Source organism: Python bivittatus, unplaced genomic scaffold, assembly GCF_059951505.1.
Source record: "Python bivittatus isolate LINGU-HERP-01145 unplaced genomic scaffold, Pbiv_v1 ctg000470_np1212, whole genome shotgun sequence".
NCBI lineage: Eukaryota > Metazoa > Chordata > Lepidosauria > Squamata > Pythonidae > Python > Python bivittatus.
The window spans coordinates 1,341,415-1,367,840 of record NW_028277065.1 but is presented as its reverse complement, the minus strand read 5'-3'; the positions used below and the strand labels follow the sequence as shown (position 1 = coordinate 1,367,840).

At 35.1% G+C, this 26,426-nt stretch overlaps 3 protein-coding genes across 3 annotated transcripts; all 3 read right to left on the bottom strand.

Annotated features, from left to right (window-relative positions):
• Window positions 1–4,955: 4,955 nt before the first annotated feature.
• LOC148215554 (olfactory receptor 14I1-like) lies at window positions 4,956–7,732 on the bottom strand. The gene is made up of 2 exons (XM_088142957.1): window positions 7,720–7,732; window positions 4,956–5,896 (listed from the first exon to the last, which is right to left on the bottom strand). The coding sequence occupies exons 1-2, from the start codon at window positions 7,730–7,732 to the stop codon at window positions 4,956–4,958; spliced, it is 954 nt and encodes a 317-aa protein (XP_087999083.1).
• A 5,480-nt stretch (window positions 7,733–13,212) lies between these two features.
• On the bottom strand, window positions 13,213–14,145 carry LOC112543165 (olfactory receptor 14I1-like). The gene has a single exon (XM_025177380.2). It carries the CDS (start codon window positions 14,143–14,145, stop codon window positions 13,213–13,215), a length of 933 nt encoding a protein of 310 aa, XP_025033148.2.
• A 6,936-nt stretch (window positions 14,146–21,081) lies between these two features.
• On the bottom strand, window positions 21,082–22,014 carry LOC112543208 (olfactory receptor 14I1-like). Its single transcript, XM_025177439.2, has one exon. It carries the CDS (start codon window positions 22,012–22,014, stop codon window positions 21,082–21,084), a length of 933 nt encoding a protein of 310 aa, XP_025033207.2.
• Window positions 22,015–26,426: the final 4,412 nt, after the last annotated feature.

The window sequence follows — 26,426 nt, the reverse complement described above, 5'->3', positions numbered from 1 at the left end:
ATTTTATTTTCTATTTCTAACTTTTAAATATGTATTCTTAAAATTTCAATAAAATATTATATATATATTAAAAAAGAGAAATGACTAGAGAAATAATTTATTCAAGGTAAAATTCCTCACCATCTTTATTATTGCAGATTTCTGTATTATTTCCATTGTCTTTCTGCCTCTCTCCATGAGATTTTATCTTCCACATCCATTACTGACTTTTTATCTAATTTCCCTTGTGATTTTCCCCAAAGTTGTTAACAAGTCAGTCTCCATTGGCACAACAGAACAGCCATTAAGGATTAGAGGTTTTACTGTACTCCCTAGGACCATATCATTCTAGATGAAGAGTTCTACAGAGAAAAAATTCTGATCTGTTTTGGGAGCTAAATAATAGCAGAGAGTGCATTGTTGGGCACCAAATTGTTTGTCAGTTTTAAAATAATGGAGATCTCAAATCTCTCCATGGTACTGTATTTTAGGTTACCATGTTTTAATGGTGATTTATTTTTTTATTTGTTTTTATTTATTTACTTATTTATTTATTTTTAAAGACATTTGTGTGGCTGCCCATCTTAAAACCCAACTCTGATGACTTACAATCCAACAATAAGAATGACATATATGCCTTAAAAAACCCTCCAAAACAGTAAAACAAAAACCAGGAAAACCAGAAAAAATATTGCCCTATTTTGTGTAATATTGGAAGGTTCAACATCATTTTTTCTACGTTTTTAAAGCCCAGAAGAATGCTGTTGCTACTTGTGCAGAATAACGCACCCATCAGCAAATAAGGCTAAACAACAACAAGAAATAACAGAAGACAAATATATTGTTATAATTGTCCATATGTAATCTACAACTGTAAGAAAATATCAGTTTGATGGGTATCCTCTAAATCAGAATTTCCAAGCTTTCCTCAGAAGTAGCTACACCCAGCATTCCTAGGAGGAGTGAGTTTGACATAGCGGGAAAGTTAAAAATTCAGTGACATCATCATCGTCATCATCATCATCATCATCATTTCAGGGATGATAATGATGATGCAAAAGAAGAAGATGATGATTTTGTAGGTAGGGCTGTTTCTTATTTTTCTGCATTTTAGAATTGAAGTTTTGTGTCAGATTGTTCTTAAGCCTTCTTGTAGATTACAAGTTAGTTGTATTTCCTACCAGAAAATTAGGAGAAATTGTGCTGCCATGTTTGTTCACATCACACTTAAAGAGCTGAACATAAGATGCGGAATGAATGGATGATTACAGGGGATTGTAATTAGAAGGGAAAGAAAAGGAAAGATGGTTACAAGTTTTTAAAGGGAAGAAAGGAGAAACAATAGACACATTCAAAATAAAATAGGTGTAAAAACAACTCAACATCTTTATCCATGTTTATGCAGCCATCAGTGAGATTTTAACTTAGAGAGGCAAGACTGAGATTTCATCCAATTTCTATTGCTAGAGATTTTCTTTTCTTTTTTTTAAGCCTCCATTGGCAGGAGAAAAAAGCCGCTATGGAGTAAGTGAGTTGGTTTATTTTTTAAACTCCTTGGATTATTGCTCTAGAGAAGCATTTTCAAACTTCACCGTCCCCTCAGTTATACCAGGTTTTTTGTAACACTCCCTGCACTAGGTGTGGGTGAATTATAAAACAAAAGCTTAAAAAGTCTTGATTGCACATTTATTATTTCTTTGTAAACAATTTGGTGGTGGGGAGGAAGTATTTTTCAGGCTCAGTAATGGAACAGGTTATATCAAAATTGAGGAACACTAAATATGACACTCTCAATTTTCATCCTATGGAAATCTAAAATGCCTCAACTCAGAAAAAAAAATTGTTGTTCTTTGTTGAGAATGCTGTACTGATGTTGTTAGAAATAAGATGCTGTGGATTGTTCTTGAAATAATGACAGAGGATGTATTCTGAGTTCACTGTGGTATAAGGAGTCCCTAACAATATTTACTATTGTATTCAAACAACTTTGCTATATTATCCTGAAAATCGGGTTGGCAAACCTTTACTGCATAGGAGCTGTACCTAGCCATTTTTTGAAAAGGTGGGGGTCACAATGGAAAAGTGGATCTGGCAAATTCAGTGGAAATATCTTTTGCTTGTAAGTGAAATGACATGTTTCTATTTTTCCTCATTTTGCAAGAGAAGATTTACTGAGTTTGTGCTTCCTATGACAAAATGTGAGGCAATTGTGTTGCTACTCCACCATTCATGTGTATAAAATGATCATTTTATATTATGGCCTATAGATTCAATGGAAGAATAAACATATGCCTAGTTCTCCAACAAATGTTTTGATTGATTGACTGATTGATTGATTACTTTTCCAAAGAGCTATGTCTTCACATAATGTGTCCCTAACATGATAATCTCAGGCATATTATGGTTGATTTTTCTCAGTTGTTTTTTCAGTGATTCATTTGTTAGTTTCCTTGGCTGTCATGGTAGTCTTCTCCAATATTAAAGTGAGAAAATGTCAATATTGGTTCCATTCTGCTTCTTCAAATGTCCAACTTTTGCTTACATGAAGTTTGCAGGAAAAAACATTGTCTGTACATTTCTGTTCATCATAGGTATAGGCACATCTCAGCTTCTGAATACCTTTTCCAAGGCTTTCATTGCTCACTTCCCTTGGGTATTATATCTTAATAAACAATTAAGATTTGTTGGATGCATGTATATCATTGCTTTTTTAAGTACATTCTCTTTTGTTCATTGATGTCTCTGTATTTCTTTTTTTTAAAAAAATTGAATAAAATTAGAGAGAGAGACAGACAAGGAGACAGACACAATGCAATAAGTGTGTTTAACCATTGTGATCTTCTTGTCATGCTTTTACTGAAATGCATGTGGAGAACTTGTTTGATTTCCACCTTGGCTTCATCTCATGTGTATGCTACTAGAAGTAAGTTTGGATGCAAAGGTTAAGGAACTAGCTAGATATTTCCTATACCTCCGTTCAGAAATCTTTTAAAAAACAAGCCATTTTGTGATGTTTGAATGAGTACTGAGTTCATGTTTACTTAGAAAAGTGATGCACTCATATTATTTGGGAAGACGAAGTATCATTCATGCATCACCATTGTAGGGAAAGATGGCCTGACACTACAGTCACACATCACAAAATAAGTTGAATGACATATTAAACCACTCCAGCTAGTTAATGCAAATGTTTCCATGAACTCTTTACTCTACTCTTAACCACACTTGGTTTTTCTCTGAATTAAAGTGCCATGCTTCCATTACTTCTAACACTAACTAATCATTGAAATCTTGGTTATAAGTTGTTTCCAAATTCTCATTACAGTACTTGAACCAAATTTACTCAGAATATTACATGGAGGAGCAATCACAAAACATAATTAAAAATGTAATGGAGACCAGCAGAAAATCAGCTGGAATGGTATAAAGTGTCATTCCTATTAAAGATAAAGAAAAAAGGTTCAGATGTCATGGGAAACTCCATTTTTATTTTAACCATATTTCCTTGAATAAGCAAGAAATATACCAAGTTAAATACTGCAGATAAGTAAACTGATCAAATCCTATTTAAACCAAATTTGCTTTTTTCTTTTTTTCCCTTTTTTTTTTACAGACATTCTCTTAATAGAAAAAGATAAACTTTTTGCATAAAGAGTGAGTTGGACGGGTTATTTGATGTTTCAAAAAGTGGTAGCTCTCTTGATTCATAAACTTCCTTCTTTATAACTAATATAGAGAGATATTTTATACAATCCATATTGTTTTAAAGATTGTTTTGACCCTGTTTTGTAAGCTTCTGAGAGCTACTTTGGGAATTGAGGAAGTATATAAATAATATTTAAAAATACAAAGCATTAAAACCTCACTAAAGAGAGATGGTGAACAGTTCATGTTTAATAAGTTTCTCATTTGTCCAGCCATATGTTTATGATCAATTAGGAACTCCACATCACCGTTAATATTCATTTTTCAACATTTCTCACATGGAATTCATAAATAAAATTTGCAATAATTTTCCATAAAGCAGGCAAACAAGTGTATCAATGCCTTCTCATAATAAATATATTGTTTACACATATTACACATCGGATTACTGCAATGCACTCTACATGGGGTTGCCCTTGAAGACTACGCAGAAACTGCAACTGGTCAAAAATTCACCCAAATCACACCACTGCTGTGTGAGCTGCCCTGGCTTCCAGTTGCTTTCTGGGTGCAACTCAAGGTTCTGGCTCTTACCTTTAAAGCCTTCATGGCACAGGACCAGGTTACTAGTGAGTCTACCTCCCCCTGAAGGTATCTGCCTGTCCTACTAGGCTAGATACAGTGGGTGGATTCCAGGTCCCCTCCCTTAAATGTTGCCATCTGATGGATCCTCTGAGGTGTGCCTTCTTGGTGGCCACCCCAGTCCTTTGGAACAACCTCCCACCAGAGATCAGAGGGATCCCTACCCTTTTAGCCTTCTGGAGGGCTGTAGAGGGGTGATTCAGCTGTCAGGAACTTTGGTGTGGTGCCTGGGGGGGAGGGTATGTTTTAAATTCTGTTTTACGGGTTGTTGTGAGCCACCTATAATCATTGCATGAGATAGGTGACCATGTAAGTCCTGTAAATAAATAAATAAATAAATAAATAAATAAATAAATAAATAAAGAAAGAAAGAAAGAAAGAAAGAAAGAAAGAAAGAAAGAAGTGTTCTGTAATGCATCTGTATTGGAAATATATAAATTTCCATTCAATTAAATATTTCATATCATTTAATTCTAATTTCATATCTCTTAGTTATATGTTACTTCTAGAGTATTCACAGCCTCAGTCTTAGCACAGGTGAGGCCAATCTCATAAGTCAGTAAAGTAAATTTTCTAACCTAAGATATGGTCCTGACAAGTGGAGCATGGTTACATAAGGCGCACATCATATGTCAATTTTTCTCTTTCCTGATCAAATGCAAAAATAGGTAGTTACCCAATTCACACTTTTAAAAATGACATGAGCTCTGATGGAAAAGTCTTGAAAGAGCAACTTTGATGTCCCTGTTTCTCATGCTATAGATTAATGGATTCATCATGGGGGGAATAATGGAATACATTATTGTAATTATGAAGTCAAGATATGATGGACAGTCAGCTATAGGCTTTAGATAAGCAAAGCAAGCAGTAATCACAAATAGGGAGAAGACAATGAGGTGTGGTAGGCAAGTAGAGAAGGCCTTTTTCCTTCCTTGAACAGAAGGAATTCGCAGTACAGCAGAGAAGACATACAGATAAGTGACAATGACAAAGGCAAAGCAACAAAGTACTAATGTAGCACTGAAGATTAGAACTCCAATTTCAGTTAAATATAAACCAGAGCAGGTAATCTTAAGTAAATATGGGATTTCACAGAAGAACTGGTTGATCATATTAGAGCAGAAAGGAGTAATAAAAGTGGCAATAGTGTGTAATGAAGCATTGAGAAGGCTGGCAGTCCACACACTGCCAATCATTTTGGTGCAAGCGTTTCTGTTCATTATCATTTCATATCGTAAAGGATTACAAATGGCAACATACCGGTCATAGGCCATGACAGTAAGGAGGGAAACATCACAGCTCAGGAAAAACAAGAACAACAGGACTTGGGCAACACACCCAGAATGAGAAATAGTCCTTATCTTCATGAGGGTATTAAAAACAGCTTTGGGGATAATGATTGAAACTGAACTGATGTCCTGCATGGCTAAATTCATCAGGAAGAAGTACATGGGGGTGTGAAGGTGGTGGTCCAAAATAACAGCTGAGATGAGGAGAAGGTTCCCTGTTACTGTCATTAAATACAGTATCAGCAGTAAAGCTATTTGCATCAACTGTAACTCCCAAACCTTTGAGAACTCCCAGAGAAGAAACTCGGATGTGTCATTATCCAGTCTTAATAATGATACCCCTGGAAGAAAGAGGAGTATTGTTAAAAAAATTCCTATTCAGTACTGTTTGGAGTGATTTGTAGAGTGATGGGTCAGCTTTTAGTGATTATTGCATTAAAACCTAATTCTCCAGATTTATGTAAAACATTCTGAGAAATAGCATTTGTGTTGAAAGTTAAGAGTGAGACTCTTACAGATGTTTAATGACCCTCAAGGCTTAGGGCATCATCTTATAGTCTTGGGCTTAGAGATATTTGACGCTGTTTGCTTGTTTGTTGAATAGCATTTTCTAACCCAAAGATAATCAGAACTAGGAACCTAAAGTAGACAAATCTTTTTTATCTAGTCAGATAAAAGCTGCTGGAAGTTGGATTTGAATCCAGGTATTCAAAGATGTCAATGTGACATTTTTGAGGTTGCTATCTCCCTCCTTCTCCCTCTCTCCATCTCTCTTTCCAAACATCTTTAACTGGAACAGCTTGGGCAGGTATAATATGCTACCGTTATTTGTTGAAATGAATTCAATGTACCATAATACACAAATTTTAATTGTTGTTATAGAAACATATTATTTGTTTTGGGAGTAGCCACATTTAACTTTTTTGGCAAAAGTGGATGAAGTAATTGTTTTTGTCTCATTATTTTTTAAACCACTGTTTTAAAGGGTTATTATTATTATTATTATTATTATTATTATTATTATTATTATTATTGATAAATTATGGCCTTCATATTTACAAAAACAACAAACCAATAATCCTTTGGATGACCTTCCCATCTCTACTTTGTTCTACAAGAAATGAGGATTGTGAAGAATGGTTTCAGATCAGAGCCTTCATATTTATTTGACTACTTAATTTGAATTAAGAATTCTATCTATATGGTCACCTTTGTTTAGAAAATGAATGAAAATGTTTTCAAAGATTCCAATTTCAAAACTGATACAATTTTTCTACAAGAAATGAGGATTGTGAAGAATGGTTTCAGATCAGAGCCTTCAATTTTATTTGACTACTTAATTCGAATTAAGAATTCTATCTAAACTCCTTTCTTTAATTGCAATAGAAACATCTTATTTGTGTTAGAATTCACCACATTTAATTATTTTGGCAAGTGTGGATGAAGATAGCTGTTTTTGTTTCATTACTTTTTAAGCTATCATTTTAAAGCTTCTTGTTAAATGGTCACAATGAACTGCAGTATTTGAATTATTATTATATTTTTAAATGCTTTGAATGACCTTCTCATCTCTACCTTGTTCTGTACAAAATGAGGATTATGAAGAATGGCTTCAAATCAAAGCTTTTAATTTTATTTGACAACTTAATTTGAATCAATCACTCTATCTAGATGGTCACCTTGTTTAGAAAGTGATGAAAATGTTTTCAAAGAGTCCAATTTAAATATTCATACTGCCCTAGGTTTCAAGGATATATTAGAAGTGAAAATGAGGGCATAATTAAACTGATTAAAGGAAAAGAACTTGAAAAATAATTACATGAAGCCATGGTAAACCTTCATATTCAGCCAAATCTCAGCCTTTAACCTGAATAAGTGAAGAATGTCTGTACAATAACTGAGGGAGGGGGTGAGAACTGTGGGGGAAAGGACTTCCTTTCTTTGTTGTTGCTTGATTTATTTAAGATGTATTAAGTTCTTGTGCTGTTTATTTTCATCTCTCTCTCCAAATAAAAGTGCCTGAAGAATAATTTCTCTACAGGCAGCTAACACTTATATTATAATCTGTATTTTATTGGAGTATGGAGGGAAAGACTTATGAATATTTAAAAGAAGAAAGGGAGAAATGATGGATAATTCAAAATAGAGTAAGTGAATGACTCACCGTCTTCAACCATGCTTATTCATGCAGATTTCTTATTTTATTTTTAATTGTCTTTCTGGAGCCATCAGTAAGGTTTTATGCTGTGATGCATTTCCATGAGATTTTATATAATTTTTCTTGCCATTTCCCCAAAGGCTTTTGTGAAAGAGCTCCCTCCATTGATAGTACAAAAAAGCTACTGTGGAGTGACTAAAAAAAAAAAAAAAGCAACTAAAACTCCTTAATTCATTGCCCATGTGTCTTTATTATAATAATTGGGGGGGGGGGGGGGAGAGAGAGAAAGAGAGAGAGAGAAAGAGAGGCAACTAATTTGCATGCTTAATAATGAAAGTTAGATGAGAAGTAAATCTGACTTCAACAGTTTTTAGGTAATGAAAATCTAAGCTTTTATTATTTTGTTTATTTATTTATTTATTTCAGATAAAGGATGGCAGGTTATCAAATCCTTCTATCATTTATTTTGCTTTTTATGGGATGGGAGGTTCAACTTCAGCATAATTACTGTGACTTAATACTCAGAAGAATGTTGTTGGTGTTCAGGCAGCACATTGTCCAGTTATCATTAGAAAATAAGATGCTTTGGATTCTTCTTTAAATAATGACATGATGGTGACATGCAGATGTATTCTGAGTTCCTCGTGGTATAAATAATCCCTAAAAATACCTGTCAGCCCTTTTCAAACAGTTTGCTGTGTATTATCCTGGAAATCAAAGATTGGGAAAGATTTTACTGAGTAGGAGCTGCTCCCAGCCATCTTTTGGAGAGACATAAACCAGGAAGATGGTTAACACATAAATGAAGGAAAGAGAGAGTGAAGAAAATGATTACTAAAATTCAAGAAGGAAATGTGGAATTATTGGATAATGAAAACACGATGGGAAGATTGATCAGGAAAATAGAATGGAAACATCTTATGCTTCTGGTGATGTAACGTATTGATCTATCTATATCGATCATCTATCTGTCTCTTACGTTTTGAGAAACATTTGCATAGGTTGTCCTCCACACTTCCACACCTCAGAAATTGTGATGCAAACTCACCATTTGTATGAAATTGTTATTTTATGTTAAGCAGCAAAGGTTTTACCAGGGCATTATCATGGCATATCCATAGATACTTCTGCCACGTCATTCTGTACCTGCTGAAACTTCTGAGTGGTTTTGTAAGGTAGCACCATATCACATATATCTCAGTTACCCAGAGAAGTCACCAAGGCATGCTTTACAGGTTGAACACATAACTGATATAAACAGATGTTTTAAATCCTCTGATATAGCTATTGTTGTGTTCGATGTAGATCAAATTTAGACTGTATGGAGAATTCCCATCTGGAAAAGATTTTCAAAAACTCATTATACCCTCAGTGCTATGGATTCTTCAGTTCAGAAATTGAAAAAGGTGGAGTTGTTAGTCAAAGATAGGACCTTTGGTATTTCTAATCTAGAAATGTATCGTTCTTCATGTCACCTGCCTTTTGATGAATACCACATTGTATGGTATAGGGTGGTTTCACTTGGTATAAATTCTCCTTCCCTGGCGCTTTTGAAATTTTGACACATAGCATTAATTGCAGCATTTGGGGTTCAGACTGTAATAGAATGGATAAGCCTCCTGACACTATTAAATCTATTTGAAAATGGTGATATGTCATTTTTGGAAATCTACATTTGATTCTTTTTCTCATGCCAAAATGACACCATGGGGTCCTGCAGACCTTACTCTTGATAAAAACACCTGTTATATGGGAAATTATACAGATGCTGTGATTTTAATTTTAGAGCAATTATTGGGCGTTACAAAAAGTTTTGATCATTTCCTATGTTAAAGGCTAAAGGTTATTTTTGTGTTGTTACCCACTGGTAGTAATTCTAACTACAACATGAATTTACCTTTGGACCAGTGTTATTTTTAGCTACAGAGGCAGATACATTACTAAAAATAATCACTAAACTTTATGAGACAACCCCCAAAATATTTATTAAAAATACTTTTAATTGATAAATAAATTTGATATGCAGATTCTAAAGACTCTTTGGAATTGGGAATTGGAGGCTCACATTTTGTCTAAACATTGGAAAACTAACTTAACATCTGTATCAAAAAATGAGTAGCCTTTAGGCTGTTTCTGACTAATTGAACTCAAGTGCATTTACACAGTGTAGGAATCGGTAATCAATGCTTTCTTGGTGACGCAGCAAGAAAAAGTTTAGGTTTTTGCAGTGTCCTAAAATTGTTCTGTTCTGGGAAGAAGTAGTTGCATATATTCATCTCCCATATAGACTATTGTAACACGCTCTTCATGGGGCTACCCTTGAAGAGTATCCGGAAGCTTCAACTGGTCCAGAATGCAGCAGCACGGATGATTTTAGGTGCATCAAGATCTGCACATATAACACCTTTGCTCCGTGAGCTGCACTGGATGGCAGTTTGCCTCTGGGTCCAATTCAGGGCGTCGGTTATTACCTTTAAAGCCCTACATGGCATGGGTCCAGGGTACCTGAAGGACCGTCTCATCCCCGTCACATCAACCTGTCCCACCCGGTCATGCAGAGAGGGCATGCAACGGACCCCGTCTGCAAGAGAATTTCATCTGATGGGGTCCAGGAGGTGAGCCTTCTCTGCAGAAGCCCCTGCCCTTTGGAACACTCTTCCCCCAGAAGTGAGGTTGGCCCCCTCCCTCTTAGACTTCAGAAAGAAACTGAAGACCTGGTTTTGTCATCATGCATGGGGTGGGGATGGGACTGGTCAGTTTTGGGGCTGGCTGGTTCCCTAGTCCTGACTGACCAATATTATCTGGTCACAGGCTGCAACAATACAGTGGTACCTCTAGTTACGAACACCCCTACTTACAAATTTTTCGAGATACAACCAGCTCCGGCCCCAAAAAATTACCTCAATTTGCCAACTCGCCTCAACTTACGAACCCGATCCGTGGCCATTTTCCGCCCGTTCCACATTGTCTGCGGCCATTTTCCCCCTGTTCCACGTGGTCCGGGGCCATTTTCCGCCTGTTCCATGTGGTCCACGGCCATTTTCTGCCCGTTCCACGTGGTCCGCGGCCATTTTTCCACCCATTCCACGTGTTCCGCAGCCATTTTTCTGCCCGTTCCACATGGTCCGCAGCCGTTTTTCCACCCTGCCACGTGGTCCACAGCCATTTTCCGCCCCTGACACGTGGTCTGCGGCCGTTTTTCTCCCCCTGACGCGTGGTCCGCAGATGCCGGAATGGATTAACAGTAATTACATTGAACCTTATGGGAAAATTTGCCTCATGTTGCGACCTATTCGAGTTGCAACCAGAGTAATGGAACAGATTAAATTTGTAACTCGAGGTTCAACTGTACCACCATCGCTTGGATTTTATCATATTTAATAATTGTATTTCATGCTGTATTATTTATGTTTTTATTGGTTTTAAATTGTTGGGTTGTGAACCGCCCAGAGTCCCTCCTTGTGCGGGAGTTGGGCAGTGATATAAATTTGATTTATAAATTAATAACTAAAAATTATTTGATTGGAGATATTTTTCACATTTGTAGACATTGATATTACTTTGAACTACACATCTACACAGGGAAATTGATGGCTGTACAGCAGAAATAGATTCTCTGAACCCTTCTTATTGTTAACACATTGGTACATATATAAGGATGTAGTACTCATTGTTGCCTCGGGTATGTTTTTATAAAACCAAAGAGATAACAGCTGGTTATTAGAATCTATTTTAAAGGCTCACAAGGCAGAAAGAGGTATATTTAAACCTATGGACTTGAATAATTAAAGCCCCTAAAATGGCTGGTTGGAAATAGGATGATTATTCTCATTATAGCTGAATGCCAAACCATGATAAGTTAATACATTTTGAAGCATTTACAGTTGTTTACATACATATACATATATAAATATGAATATGAATATTTCTGAATTGTTTTGCCTGTGCGTCTGTCCTGAACAGGCAGCAATTGAAACATTTACAGTTGTATGTATATGTATACACACACATATACATATAGATATACATATAAATATAAATATACATACTGTACTTCTGAATCCTTTTATCTGTGAAGCAACTTTGAATAGGCAGCAATTTTACTGGCTGAAATTCTTCTTTTGGAATACACAAAGCATTGAGAATTACATATTTAAATAAATACATATTATTTGCTTTATTTTTTTAAACAGGAATGTGTGAGCAATAAAAGACAATAGTTTTGCATCCTTCATCTTTAATAGATTTTTATAAACAAATATTAATTGACTGCTGTCCTTCCATCATCTCCAAAAGTCTTCATATATGCACATGTATGCATATACACATATAAACACAATGGACTAGAATCTTAACATTGTCTTTAAGAAAGATTTTAAAGGCACCCAGTACATAAATCTATGCACAAATCTGTCAGTCTTCATTTTTGTTAGGTAGGGGAACTTCATCCAGTTCTATCAAAATCTATTTTAAACTGTTGCATCTGTCTGCTTCCCCATGTAAATCAATGAGAAAAACTTTCAGATTTAACCAAAGCTGTATTTCCAGCATAGAATACCTCATGCTTAAAGTGAATTGAATCAAATGACTCTATTTTCCAAATACTGAAATGTTAATAGAACCAAACTTTTCCCTAGACTTGGTGTATATCAGTATAATTATAGGCTAATTTAGCATCCCCTAACAATTTAGTTTTTGCAATCAACTCTCATATTGACAGGGTTGATATTTTACATTCCTTTTCAGTATATTTTACATGTCCTGACAAAAGTAATAACAAATAGATATTTTCTGGAGAAAGGCTTTCAAATAGTTAAGCCATTAAACTGGGAGGCACACCCTACCCAATCATGGCTTGTCTCAGAAAACTAAGTGAACTGTTTTGGCCATTATACTTGGAAGGTAGACCAGATATAATCTCCCAAAGAGCCTGCAATATTTTTAAAGTAAAAGTATGAAAATACCAGTAAAATCACAATTTGAATATCCGAAAATCTATTATAATTATGTAAATATTGCTATTGTTATGCTTATAATTACTGCACTTTGAAGCTGAATTATTCCAAAAAATAGCTCAAGAAATAAAAATCTCTTATTTCTTATGATGCACTATGGGGAGCCAATAAATATAAATGTGCCCAGGGTGTACAAGTCTCTAAAGGTAGCCCTGCATGAATTTGCCTGGAATTGAACTTGACTTGAAGGAGACTACCCATATAAGATGGGGAAATGAAGGAAGGAATTGGAAAGTCAATTTCAATAATGTTGCCAAGAAAACTATAGGGACTTGTGCCACACTCACCAGGGGTCACTGTTGGCTCAATGGACCATCACAGCCTCAGTCTTAGCACAGGTGAGGCCAATCTCATAAGTCAGTAAAATAAACTTTCTAACCTAAGATATGGTCCTGACAAGTGGGGCATGGTTACATAAGGCACACATCATATGTCTATTTTTCTCTTTCCTGATCAAATACAAAAATATCCAAAAGAATCCAATTCACACTTTTTTAAAATGAGATGACCTCTGACCAAAAAGTCTTGAAAGAGCAACTTTGATGTCCCTGTTTCTCATGCTGTAGATTAATGGATTCATCAGGGGGGGAATAATGGAATACATTATTGTAATTATGAAATCAAGGTGGGATGGACTGTCAGATACATCTCTTAGATAAGCAAAGGCACCAGTAAACAAAAATATGGAAATGACAGTAAGGTGTGGTAGGCAAGTGGAGAAGGCCTTTTTCCTACCCTGAACAGAAGGGATTCTTAAAACAGCAGAGAGGATCTGTACGTATGTAGCAATGATGAAGACAAAACAACCAAATACTAATGTAGCACTAAATATTAAACCTCCAATTTCAATTACATATGAATCTGAGCAGGCAAGCTTAACTAACTGTGGGGTTTCACAATAAAACTGATGGATCACATTAGAGCAGAAATGAGTAAAAAAAGTTCCAATAGTGTGTAATGAAGCATTAAGAAAGCCGGCACTCCACACGCTGCCAACCATTTTGGTGCAAACCTTCCTGTTCATTACCATTTCATATTGTAAAGGTCTGCAAATGGCAACATACCGATCATAGGCCATAATGGTAAGGAGGGAAAAATTGCAAGTCCAGAAAAAGAAACACAAGAGGACTTGGGCAACACATCCAGAATAAGAAATAGTCTTTATACTCATCAGAGAATTCCAAACAGCTTTGGGGAGAATGACTGAAACTGAACCAATGTCTTGCGTGGCTAAATTCATCAGGAAGAAGTACATGGGAGTGTGAAGGTGGTGGTCACAAACAACAGCAGTGATGATGATAAGGTTTCCTGTTACCATCATGAGATACAGTGTCAGTAGTAAAGTTATGTACATAATTTGTAGTTCCCAAATCGCTGAAAATTCCAAAAGCAGAAACCCTGATGTGTCATTATCCATGTTTCATCAGGAATCATGACATCCCTAGAAGAAAAAGGAGAGCTGTTAAATATTTTCTATGTAGTGCCTTTTAGAGAGATTTCAAAGGTAAATAAGAATTTTTCCTTTGACCTAACATTAACATTTAAGCTACAAAATTTAAACATCCTCCTCAGTCAATTATCTTGCTTTTTTGTAAAGTTCAGGGGTCAGGTATCTCAGTGTAATTTCAGCAGCAAAACAAGCTTTTTTGCTGTATTGGGTTGAAATCAGATATAAATGACAATTTTGTGTCGGCCTGTTGAAGTGGAATGGAAAGCCCAAGATTTTTAAATCTCTTTGGGAAAGAAAATTCTTTCCAACAGCTGATATGAGACATTAAGCACTAGGAATTTGTATTTTTTCTTTCTTCATTGACTTATTTATTATTAATATTATTTTAAATTTTCTTCATAAATGGCTCTGAATGGACTCAAGGATTTACATTCTGGCATTCCATGAAGAAATCGTTTTTCTGGAGTGGGGTCCTGCACTTCCCATTCTTACTTCATAAAACACAAATCGGAGCCTATTTAAACTGCTTATGAAACTAAAGGTATTGGGTAGACCCAGATGAATATGTTTACCATGATTCAAACAACTGATTGAGTTGCTTACAGAGCAATCAGACTAAACCATGCAAATATGGTAAGAACATTTCACTTTCAATCATTTAAGATAACTAAGATGTGAATAAGCCAAAAGATTTGAAATGATCAGTTCTGTTTCATAACTAAAATTGCATCAAAAATAAAATTGGAAGTGAATGCGATTTTGAGTTTAATTTATTTTGCATTTGAAGAGAATCCCCAATATTAAGGGGTGGGGGGGTTGTGTGTGGGTGTGTACTAAAATGGAACATGAGTGCATATTTTTAAAAATAAATAGGAAAATGTTCTGTAATTAGTTCAAATGAAGAAATGGTAAATCTGCAAATTGATAGAGATTAACCTCAGCCTTTAACTTTAACTTCAGAGAATTACATTTACCCAAGTTAGTGAATTTTTTTTCTAAATAAATCAGCAATCCCTTTGTCAGCAGCTGGAAATTACCTTTGTGGAGAGCAATGTTTTATGGTTGGTGGTAGATCTTCTTCATATGTTACTAAGTTTTAGTGCTGCTTATTTTCATCTCTTCCTAAATAACATTGCCTGAACAATCATGATTCAATGAATAATGGCTGACATTGAAATCTTTTAACTGGAACTGTAATTGCTGGAAAAGGGAAGGAATGCTTATGCTCAATAATGAAAAGATGAAGAGAGAAATAACTTATTCAAGGTAAAATTGCTTACCATCTTTATTCATGCAGATTTCTGTAATGTTTCCATTGTCTTTGTGCCTCTCTCAGTGAGATTTTATCTTCTGAATCCATTAGTGACTTTCTGTTTAATTTCCCTTGTGATATTCCCCAAAGTTATTAACAGGTCAGTCTCCATTGGCAGCACAGAACAGCCATTGACGATTAGAGGTTTTTCTGTACTCCCTAGGACCGTACTATTCTAGATGAAGAGTTCTATAGAGAACAAATGCTGATCTGATTTGGAGGCTCAATAATAATAGAGAATAATTTTTGGGCACCAAACTCTCTGTCAGTTTTAAACTAATGGAGATCTGAAATCTCTACACACTACTGCAATTTCGTATAGGTTTAAGGTTGCCGTGTTTTGATGCATATTTATTTATGTATTTGTTTTTATTTTTTTAAAGCATTTGTGCAGCAGCTCATCTTAAAACCAAACTCTGGTGGCTTATATCCCAACCATAAGAAAAACATAGTATATGGATGAACCCCCCCCCCCAAAAAAAAACTATATTTCTAGTAATTATCCACACGTAATCTACAACGGTAGGAAATTATCAGTTTGCTGGGTATCCTCTATATCAGGATTTCCAAGCTGTGCTCAGAAAAGGTTGTCCCTCTCTCTCTCTCTCTCTTCTTCAGTTTCTTCATGTTTCACTGGCACTGTTGAGGCTGCTATAATGTTATACCATCTATTCTAGTTGTCTGTTGAAATGAGTTCAATATACCATAATACACAACATTTGATATTCATCGAACACGTTTTGATTTTTTACAGAAATAGCTCTAGAGTTATGTATTTCAGTTTGTAAATTCTACCTGACTCAGAATCACCATTCCTGCTATTTTTTTTTTTTTAATAGTTATGGAAATATCTTATTCAGGTTGGGATTAGCCAGATTCCATTTTTTTGTCAAGCGGATTACGCTGGGGGGAAAAAAGAAACTTTGGCTGAGTAAGGCTGAATAAGTAAAGAAGTAAAGAAGATCTATATGGCAACAAGGGAAAAGCAAAACGAAACACTGTGGGGAAAGGCTTTGCTTTCTATGCTGTTGCTTAGCTAAATTAAGGTGTTTTGATTTCTGCTGCTGCTTATTTTCATCTCTCTCTCTCCTTAAATAACAGTACCTGAACAATCATTCCTCTATAACAACTGAAACATATAAGGTATTTTGTTGTCACTGAAATTGAAAAGGAAAGGGAAGGGAAGACTTATGAATATTTAAAGGAAAAAAGGGGGGAAAATAGTGTATAATTCAAAATAAAAGTAAGTGCATGACTTACCATCTTCATCCATCTTTAGTCGTAGAGATTTCTTTATCTTTTTCCTATTGTCTTTCTAAAAGTACCGGTAAGATCTTATACTGTGTAGCATTTCAGTAAGACTGGATCTAATTTTTCTTATTATTTCCCCAAGGATTTAAAGGGGAAAACAAAAACAAAAACTGTCTCCTTAGACAGAACAAAATAGCCACTGTGTTATGGATTCAAAAACAAAACAATAAACAACAACAACAACAAACTCTCCTGAGGTCATTGCCCAAGGGTCTGTATTATTTTAATGTTGAGGGCAGGACTAATTTGCAGGCTCAATAATATTATATATATTATATATATATATACTCACTAAATATAACTCTCGCCGTCATGGATCACTGCCTTGTCGTGGCGAAGGGGCTTGTGTAACTCAGTGATTGAACAAGAACAGCAAAATATAACTCTATCAGATTAATTTGCAGGCTCAATTATAAACACACACACACACTAAATCTGTCAGTTTTTAAGTAATCAAAATCTAAAATGTCTCAATTTTATAGTGCTTTATGATAACATTAAGGATGGCATGTTATTGCCCCTTTCTATGATATATTTTGCTATTATGGATTGGGAGGTTCAACTTTTATCTTTATCTATCTATCTTTTATTAGAGATTTTTACACATTAAAACATAAACATGAAAAAATGTAGAAAATGAGGTTAGGAAAGAATGAAAGATAGAGGAAAAGTGCAGAAACTAAAAAAGAAAGAAGGAAAAAGATATTTAAAGAAGTGACTTCTTATATCCTTTGCAGCAGTTACAAACAAAATAAGTATCCCTCTACTACCTTTAAGATTACAATACACAGTTCATTTCGCAAATCCAGAAACCACTTACCACTTCTATGAAGGTCCATCAAGGGTTTCCAATGTTTTACAAAAGTACTTATTATCTTATACCTAATCAAACGAGTCAATTTTATATTTTTTTCTCTTATACAATTAATTCTGATATTATTAATCCTTAGTGTAGCGTTAAGATGTTGTCATAGAACCTGGTTTTTTGTCTTCTTCCTGACAAGGTGCACAAGTGTATTTCTCAGTACATTTCTTAATTTTTCATTTCTTGTGTTAATTCTGTACACCTTGTCAACTTCGACATTCGTGTCATTTTCCTCCCATTCTTTAAAAAAAAAAAAAAAAAGTGGGGGCTTCAACAACCCCTTCTTTAATGTCTTCACCAGGCTGATCTGTAGCTACTTAACAGATTCAGTCAATGAGACTACAGCTGCCACTGAAATATTCTTTTCAGATTTTTCCAACATCCTTTGTATAGCCTCTGGAGTAATCGCTATTTGCCCGGTTGACGTTCCTTTCCTCCCTTCTTTTGTGGCTTTCCTAATATTAGCCATTTCTCTCCTTAAATTTTATAATCAACTAGATAAAGCAACAAAAATAAGAGAGTCCTTTTTTTCTTAACTCTTTAAACCCTTCCAGCTCTCCATGATTCTATAGTCACATGGCCCTTATAATTTTGTTTAAGAAAATCCACCAATCAATCGACTTAAACATTCTGTTCCTTTGAAGATATTTAATTTGTTTAATTAAGTCCAAAGTACTTTACAATAATCAATATTCCAGATTTAAGTGGCCCCTCAATCCGTTTTAAATTGTCATAATTCAAATTAATAAGATTTTTGCTTTCAATTAATTTTAAATCCTTATAATTCTTTATATTCTATTTATTTAATTAAAAAGGGTATTTTAAAAAGAATTCAAGACTTCTTTGGACCACTTTGAGGTTTGCTTTCCTTCTTCTTTAGATACTATTCTCTTACATCCATCTTCTGACATCAGAAAGGAAGTATGTAAACATATGCATATGTCTCTGAAATACAATTTGTCTGATCCCTATGCATGGTATGTATCTTCCTCAATCTTGGGTCCTCTCCCAGGGCCTGGGAGTTTGAGGATTTTGAGCAGTATCTTAGCTGTTCCTGGCACTGCACTTTTCTGGACAGAGAGCTCTCATGATGTTGCTAGGATCTGTTGGAGCCACTTTCCCAGCTTAGGAGTCATAGCCCCAAGTGCTCCTACCACCACTGGAACCACTTTGGCCTTGACTTTCCACATCCTCTCTAGTTCCTCCTTCAGGCCCTGGTACTTCTCCAGCTTCACATACTCCTTCCGGATGATGCTCTCACTTGGCACCACTACATTTATCATCACTGCTGTCTTCTGGCCCTTGTCTACTACCACAAGATCTGGTTGATTGGCTGGTATCTGCCTGTCTGTCTGGATCTGGAAATCCACAGGATCTTAGCCCTGTCCACAACCTCCTATGGAATCTCCCATCTAGATTTGGGAGGGCCTAGCTCATACACTTTGCAGATGTTCCTGTACACAATGCCAGCTACTTGGTTATGCCATACAGTGCATGCTGAATGAATATGTATATGTATATGTATATGTATATGTATATGTATATGTATATGTATATGTATATGTATATGTATAAGTATAAGTATAAGTATATGTATATGTATATGTATATGTATATGTATATGTATATGTATATGTATATGTATATTTGTGTGTATAATATAGACTATATAACCAGGAAAGGGGTAGATATTAGAAACTAGTACTAGCTGTTGCCTCAATTAAATTTTTTTAAGACCAAAGAGCTAACAGCTAGCTATTAGAATCTCTTTTAAAGGCTCACAATGCAGAAAAAGGTAGATTTAAATCTTTGGACTTGGATAGTTTAAACCCTTAAAACTGTACGCTGAAAACTGGATGATTATTCTCATTCTTGCCAAAAGACAAACCATGAAACGCTGAGATTCACTGAAACATTTACACTTCTTTATATTTATTTTTGTGAATTCTTTTGCCCATGAGGCAGCCTTGAATAGGCAGCATTTTACTGACTGAATTTCTTCTTTTGGAATTTGCAAAGCTAAGAATCACATTTTCATATACAGTAAGTACATATTCTTTTGCCCCAGTTTTTTTTCCAAAACGTGTGAAGAAAATAATGAAAACATTCTTTGCATCCTTGATCACTAATAGATTTTTATAAACAAACATTTCATTAATTGACTGCTGTCCCTCCATCCAATGTCTTCATATGTATACATGTATGTATATACTATACATGAATATACAGAATAAGCTAGAATCTTAACATTGCCTTTAAAAAATTCTAAAAGCACCCAGTGCAGAAATCTGCATAAATCTGACAGTCTTCATATTTATTAGGTACAGGAATTTCATCTAGTTCTTTCAAAATTTATTTTAAACTGTTGCATCTATCTGTTTCCCCATACAGATCACTGAGAAAAACATTCAGATTTAACCAAAGCTACATTTCAAAGATAAAATACCTCATGCATAAAGTGAATTGAATCACGTGACTCTATTTTCCAAGTACTAAAATGTTAACAGAACCAAACGTTTCCCTATTCTCTGTGTATACACGTACAATTACAGGCTACATTAGGAATCCCCAAGATTTTAGTTTTCGAAATTCACTATCTAATTGAAAATATCTGTCTATTATTTTCATGCCTTTTCAGCATCTTTTCACACATCCTGGAAAAAAAAAAAGCCAAATATATATTTTCAGAAGATAGACTTTCAAAGGTTTTAGCAATTAAGAAAGAGGTGTAGATGGAAGTCAGCAGCTAGGCTAATCTTGGCTCACCTCAGAAAATTAAGACGACTGCTTTAGACATTTATATTTGGATGATAGACCAAATCTAAACTACAGAGCCTGTAATATTTTTTTAAGTTAAATAAAATATGAAAAATAATAGTGAAATCACAATTTGGATATCCTAAAACCAATTACATTTATATAAATATTTCTGTTGCTTTTTTGGGCTTATACATACTGCACTTTGAAAGTAAAATGTTGGGAAAAACATGAGGAAATATAAATCTCTTATTTATTATGAGCCCCTCTGGAGAGTCAATCAAGATTAATGTGCCCAGGGCATACAAAGGACTTAATGCAGCCCTGCATGAATTTGCCTGGATTTGAATTTGACTTCATGGAGACTGCCCATATGGGACAGGGAAATGAAAGAAGACATTGGCAAGTCACTTTCAAAAATGTTGCCAAGAAAACTGAAGGAACTTGTGCCACACACACCAGGGGCCAGTGTTGGCTCAATTGACCATGACAACCTCAGTGTTAGCAGAGGTGAGATCAATTTCATTAATCAATGAAATAACGATTCTAACCCAAGGTGGGGTGCCTGCAAATGAGGGACAGTTACATAACATTTGCATCTTATGTCTATTTCTTTCTTTCTTTCCTGTTCAAATAGAAAAATAGGTAACTACACAGTTCATATTTCCTTAAAATGAAACAACTTCTGACTAAAAATTCTTGAAAGAGCAGCTTTGATGTCTTTGTTTCTCATACTGTAGATTAACGGATTCAGCATGGGGGGAATAGTGGAATACATTATCGTTATTAGGAAGTCAGGATGCGATGGACTGTCAGCTACAGGTTTTAGGTAAGCAAAGGCACCAGTAAACAGAAATATGGAGAAGACAATGAGGTGTGGCAGACAAGTGGAAAAGGCCTTTTTCCTTCCTTGAACTGAAGGGATTCTCAGAACAGCAGAGAAGACATGCACATAAGTGACAATGATAAAAGCAAAACAGCCGATTGTTAATGTAGCACTGAAGACTAGAACTCCAATTTCAGTTACGTATAAACCAGAGCAGGCAATCTTAAGCAAATATGGGATTTCACAGTAGAACTGATCGAGAGTATTAGAACAGAAAGGGGTATTAAAAGTGACAGTGGTGTGTAATGAAGCATTGAGAAGGCCGGCAGTCCATACACTGCCAACCAATTTGGTGCAAGCCTTCCTGTTCATTATCATTTCATATTGTAAAGGGTTACAAATGGCAACATACCGATCATAGGCCATGACAGTAAGAAGGGGAATATCAGAGCTCAGGAAAAAGACAAACAACATGACTTGGGCAACACATCCAGAATAAGAAATATATCTGACCTTCATCAGAGAATTAAAAACAGCTTTGGGGATAATGATTGAAACTGAACCAATGTCCTGCATGGCTAAATTCATCAGGAAGAAGTACATGGGGGTGTGCAGGTGGTGGTCAGAAATAACAGCAGAGATGAGGAGAAGGTTCCCTGTTACCGTCATTAAATACAGTATCAGTAATAACACTGCATGCATAATCTGTAGCTCCCAAATTTTTGAGAATTCCCAGAGAAGAAACTCAGATGTGTCATTATGCATTCTTAATAATGATAACCCTAGAAGAAAAAAGAAAAAGAATTGTTCACATATTTCCTATTCAGTATTGTTTGGAGTGACTTGAAGAGTGATGGATCAACCTTTAGTGAAAACTGTGTTAAAAGCTAGTTCTCCAAATTTAGGTGAAACTATCTGAGGGACAGCATTATATCCTTCTATTTGCTTACATTTCAGCATGATGAATCTTAGAGATATTTAACCACTATCAGATAATATGAAATTATTTTATAATCTTGAGGTGACAGATAGTTAACACTAATTTCTTCAATATTGGGAACCTAAAACAGGTTTTTTTTTCCCCTCAAGTTCGATAAAAGCTAATGGAAGTTGGATTTGAATCCAGGTATAACACATGTGAATGTGTTATAATTAATGTTACCATCTCCCTCCCTCCCTCCCTCCCTCTCTTTCCCTCTCTTTCCAGTTTCTCTGTCTTTAACTGGCATAGTTGAGGCTGGTATAATGTGCTACCATCTATTCTGGTTCTTTGTTGAAATGAATTCAATGTGCCACTGAATTCATTTTGGTTGTTTGCAGGAATAGCTGTACAGTGAAGTATTTGAATTTTAGAAGTTAAACCCAACTTGGAATTACCATCTCTGCTATGCTCCTTTCTTTTCTTTAATTGTCATAGAAGCATCTTATTTATGATAGAATTAGACCCATTTAATTATTTTGGTAAGTGTGGATGGAGATAAGGTATGCATGCGCAAAAGGATTTGGAATTATAAGTTCTGTTTAACAACTTAAATTGCATTAGTAATTTGATCAAATTGGAAGTGAATATGACTTTGAGTTTAAATGATTTTGCATTTGAAGAGAATCTCCAAAAGAATATTTAACTATGTATTGAAATGGAAAATGGGCACATATTTAAAGAAATGATAGGAAAATGTCCTGTAAGTAGTTTAAATGAACACATGTTAAATCTGCAGATTGATAGAGATTAACCTCAGCCTTTAACTTTAACTTCAGAGAATTATATTTATCCAAGTTAGTGAAATTTTTATCTGAAGAAATCAGTGGTCTGTTCTTCAGTAACTGGAAATTACCTTTGTGGACAGTAATATTTTATGGTTGGTGGTAGATCATGTTCATGTGTTCCTAAGTTTTAGTGCTGCTTATTTTCATCTCTTCCTAAATAACATTGCCTGAACAATCATGATTCAATGAATAATGGCTAACATTGAAATCTCTTTGTTTTAACTGGAACTGTAATTGCTGGAAAAGGGAAGGAATGCTTACGCTCAATAATGAAAAGATGAGGAGAGGAATAACTTATTCAAGGTAAAATTACTCACCATCTTTATTCATGCAGATTTCTGTAATGTTTCCATTGTCTTTGTGCCTCTCTCAATGAGATTTTATCTTCTGCATCCATTAGTGACTTTCTGCTTAATTTCCCTTGTGTTTTTGCCCAAAGTTGTTAACAGGTCAGTCTCCATTGGCAGCACAGAACAGCCATTGATGCTTAGAGGTTTTTCTGTACTCCCTAGGACTGTATTATTCTAGATGAAGACTTCGATAGAAAACCAATGCTGATCTGATTTGGGGGCTCAGTAGTAATAGAGAATAATTGTTGGGCACCAAACTCTCCGTCAGTTTTAAACTAATGGAGATCTGAAATCTCTACGCACTACTGCAATTTCATATAGATTTAAGGTTGCCATGTTTTGATGCATGTTTATTTATTTATGTATTTGTTTTTATTTTTTTAAAGCATTTGTGCAGCTGCCCATCTTAAAACCAAACTCTGGTGGCTTATATCCCAACAATAAGAAAACATAGTATATGGATGACCCCCCCGCCAAAAAATCAAAACGATAAAACTAAAGCCAGGAAGAACAGAACAATATTGTCCTATTTGTGTACTATTGCAAGGTGCAACATCATTATTTCTAGGCATTAAAGCCCAGGACAATGTTGTTGCTACTTGTGCAGAATAATCTACACATCAGCAAATAGCCTTAAAAGGTTAAATAACAACAACAAACAAAGGAAGACAACTATATTTCTAGTAATTGTCCACACGTAATCTACAACGGTAAGAAATTATCAGTTTTCTGGGTACCCTCTATATCAGGATTTCCAAGCTTTGCTCAGAAATAGCTACACCCAGCATTTCTAGGAGGAGTGAGTATGACACAGTGGGAAACTTGACAATTCAGTGACATCATCACCATCATCATCATCATCATCATCATCATCATCATGATGATGATGATGATGATGATGATGATGATGATTTTGCATGGCTGTTTCCTATTTTTCCTCATTTTTGAATGGAAGTTTTGTGTCAGATTGTTCTTAATCCTTCTTGGAGAATGCAAGTTAGTTGTATTTCCTACCAGAAAATTATGAGAAATTGTGCTGCCATGTTTGTTCACATCACAGATAAAGAGCTGAACATGAGATGGGGAATGATGGTAGCCCAAAGATTCTTAAACCCCATTCAATACCCGTTGATCCATCTTGTGAGAAATGTTTGGTTTCTGACAGGCTTCTCAGAATACTTTTAAACCTTCTTCTCCAGAAATAATGTGCAAATGTGTGTGTATGTTGTTGTATAAAATTATAATTTTAGGAAAGCCATGAGAAATGTCACTGTCAACAATCACTTCGAGGCATAAGTAGATAAGGAGACATGAAGACCCCATGAAAATATAAGAGAGTTCCATGAATTGGGGAGAGGATGCAATGCAGACACACACAGCTCACTACTGAATAAATATTGTTGCAGCCACTCTTTATTCTTCCCTCTCAAGAAAGGGATCCATAAGGGAGGAAATGGCACAGTCCACATTTCCCCCTTGAATTGTAGCATATATGGATTCTTAAGTGGGCTAAACTATTCTTCCATCCGTATAGCCAAATTGCCTCATGCAGAGTTTTCAGATTTTTCATTTCTATTCATCCAATTATCCCTTCCTTTGTTTTTTAAACTCCTTGGATCATTGCTCTACAGCAGCATTTCTCAAACTTTGTTGGGTCACCCATCCCTCAGTTATACCAAGTTTTTTTGTAGCACTCCCTGCGCAAGGTGTGGGTGAATCAAAAAACAAAATTTAAAAATTCTTGATTGCACATTTATTATTTCTTTGTAAACAATTTGGTGGTGGGGAGGAAGTATTTTTCAGGCTCAGTAATGGAACAGGTTATATCAAAATTGAGGAACACTAAATATGACACTCTCGATTTTCATATTATGGAAATCTAAAATAACTCAGAAAAAAAAATGTTGCTGTTTGTTGAGAATGCTGTAAAGATCTTGTTGAGAATGCTGCAAACCCACCATTTGTATGAAATTGTTATTTTCTGTTAAGCTGCAAAGGTTTTACCAGGGCATTCTCATGGCATATACATAAATACTTGTGCCACCTCATTCTGTACCTGCTGAAACTTCCAAGTGGTTTTGTAAGGTAGCACCATATTGTATATACCTCAGTAACCCAGAGAAGTCACCAAGGCATGCTTTACAGGTTGAACCCATAACTGATATAAACAGATGTTTTAAATCCTCTGATAATACTATTGTTACGATTCATGTTATTAGATCAAATTTAGACTGTATGGAGAATTCCCATCTGGAAAAGATTTTTAAAAACTCAATATACCCTCTGTGCTATGGGTTCTTCAGTTCAGAAATTGAAAAAGGTGGAGTTGTTAGTCAAAGATGGGACCTTTGGTATTTCTAATCTAGAAATGTATCGTTCTTCACGTTACCTACCTTTTGATGAATACCAAATTGCATGGTATTGGGTGGCTTCACTTGGTATAAATTCTCCTTCCCTGGCTCTTTTGAAATTTTGACACATAGCATTAATTGCAGCATTTGGGATTCAGACTGTAGTAGAATGGATAAGTCTCCTGACACTATTAAATATATTTGAAAATTGTGATATACCATTTTTGGAAATTTACATTTGATTCTTTTTCTCATGCCAAAATGACCCCTTGGGTCATGTAGACCTTAGCATTGATAAAAACACCTGTTATATGGGAAATTATATAGATGCTGTGATTTTAATTTTAGAGCAATTATTGGGTGTTACAAAAAGTTTTGATCATTTCCTATGTTAAAGGCTAAATATCACTTGTGTTGTCACCCACTGGTAGTAATTATAACTACAATATTAATTGACATTTGGACCAGTGTTATTTTTAGCTACCGAGACATGTATGTTATTAAAAATAATCACTAAACTTTATGAGAGAACTCCCAAAATATTTATTATAAATACTTGTAATTGATAAATAAATTGGATATGCAGATTTTAAAGACTGCTTGGGGTTCGGAATTGGAGACTCACATTTTGTCTGAACTTTGGAAAACTAACTTAACATCTGTATCAAAAACTTCAATAGACTTTAGACTTTAGATTTATTGAAGTCAA

What these genes read in the sequence shown, in the direction of transcription:
- LOC112543165 (XM_025177380.2), bottom strand. Translation starts at nt 14,145, where the DNA reads ATGGATAATGACACATCAGGGTTTCTGCTTTTGGAATTTTCAGCGATT.
- LOC112543208 (XM_025177439.2), bottom strand. Translation starts at nt 22,014, where the DNA reads ATGCATAATGACACATCTGAGTTTCTTCTCTGGGAATTCTCAAAAATT.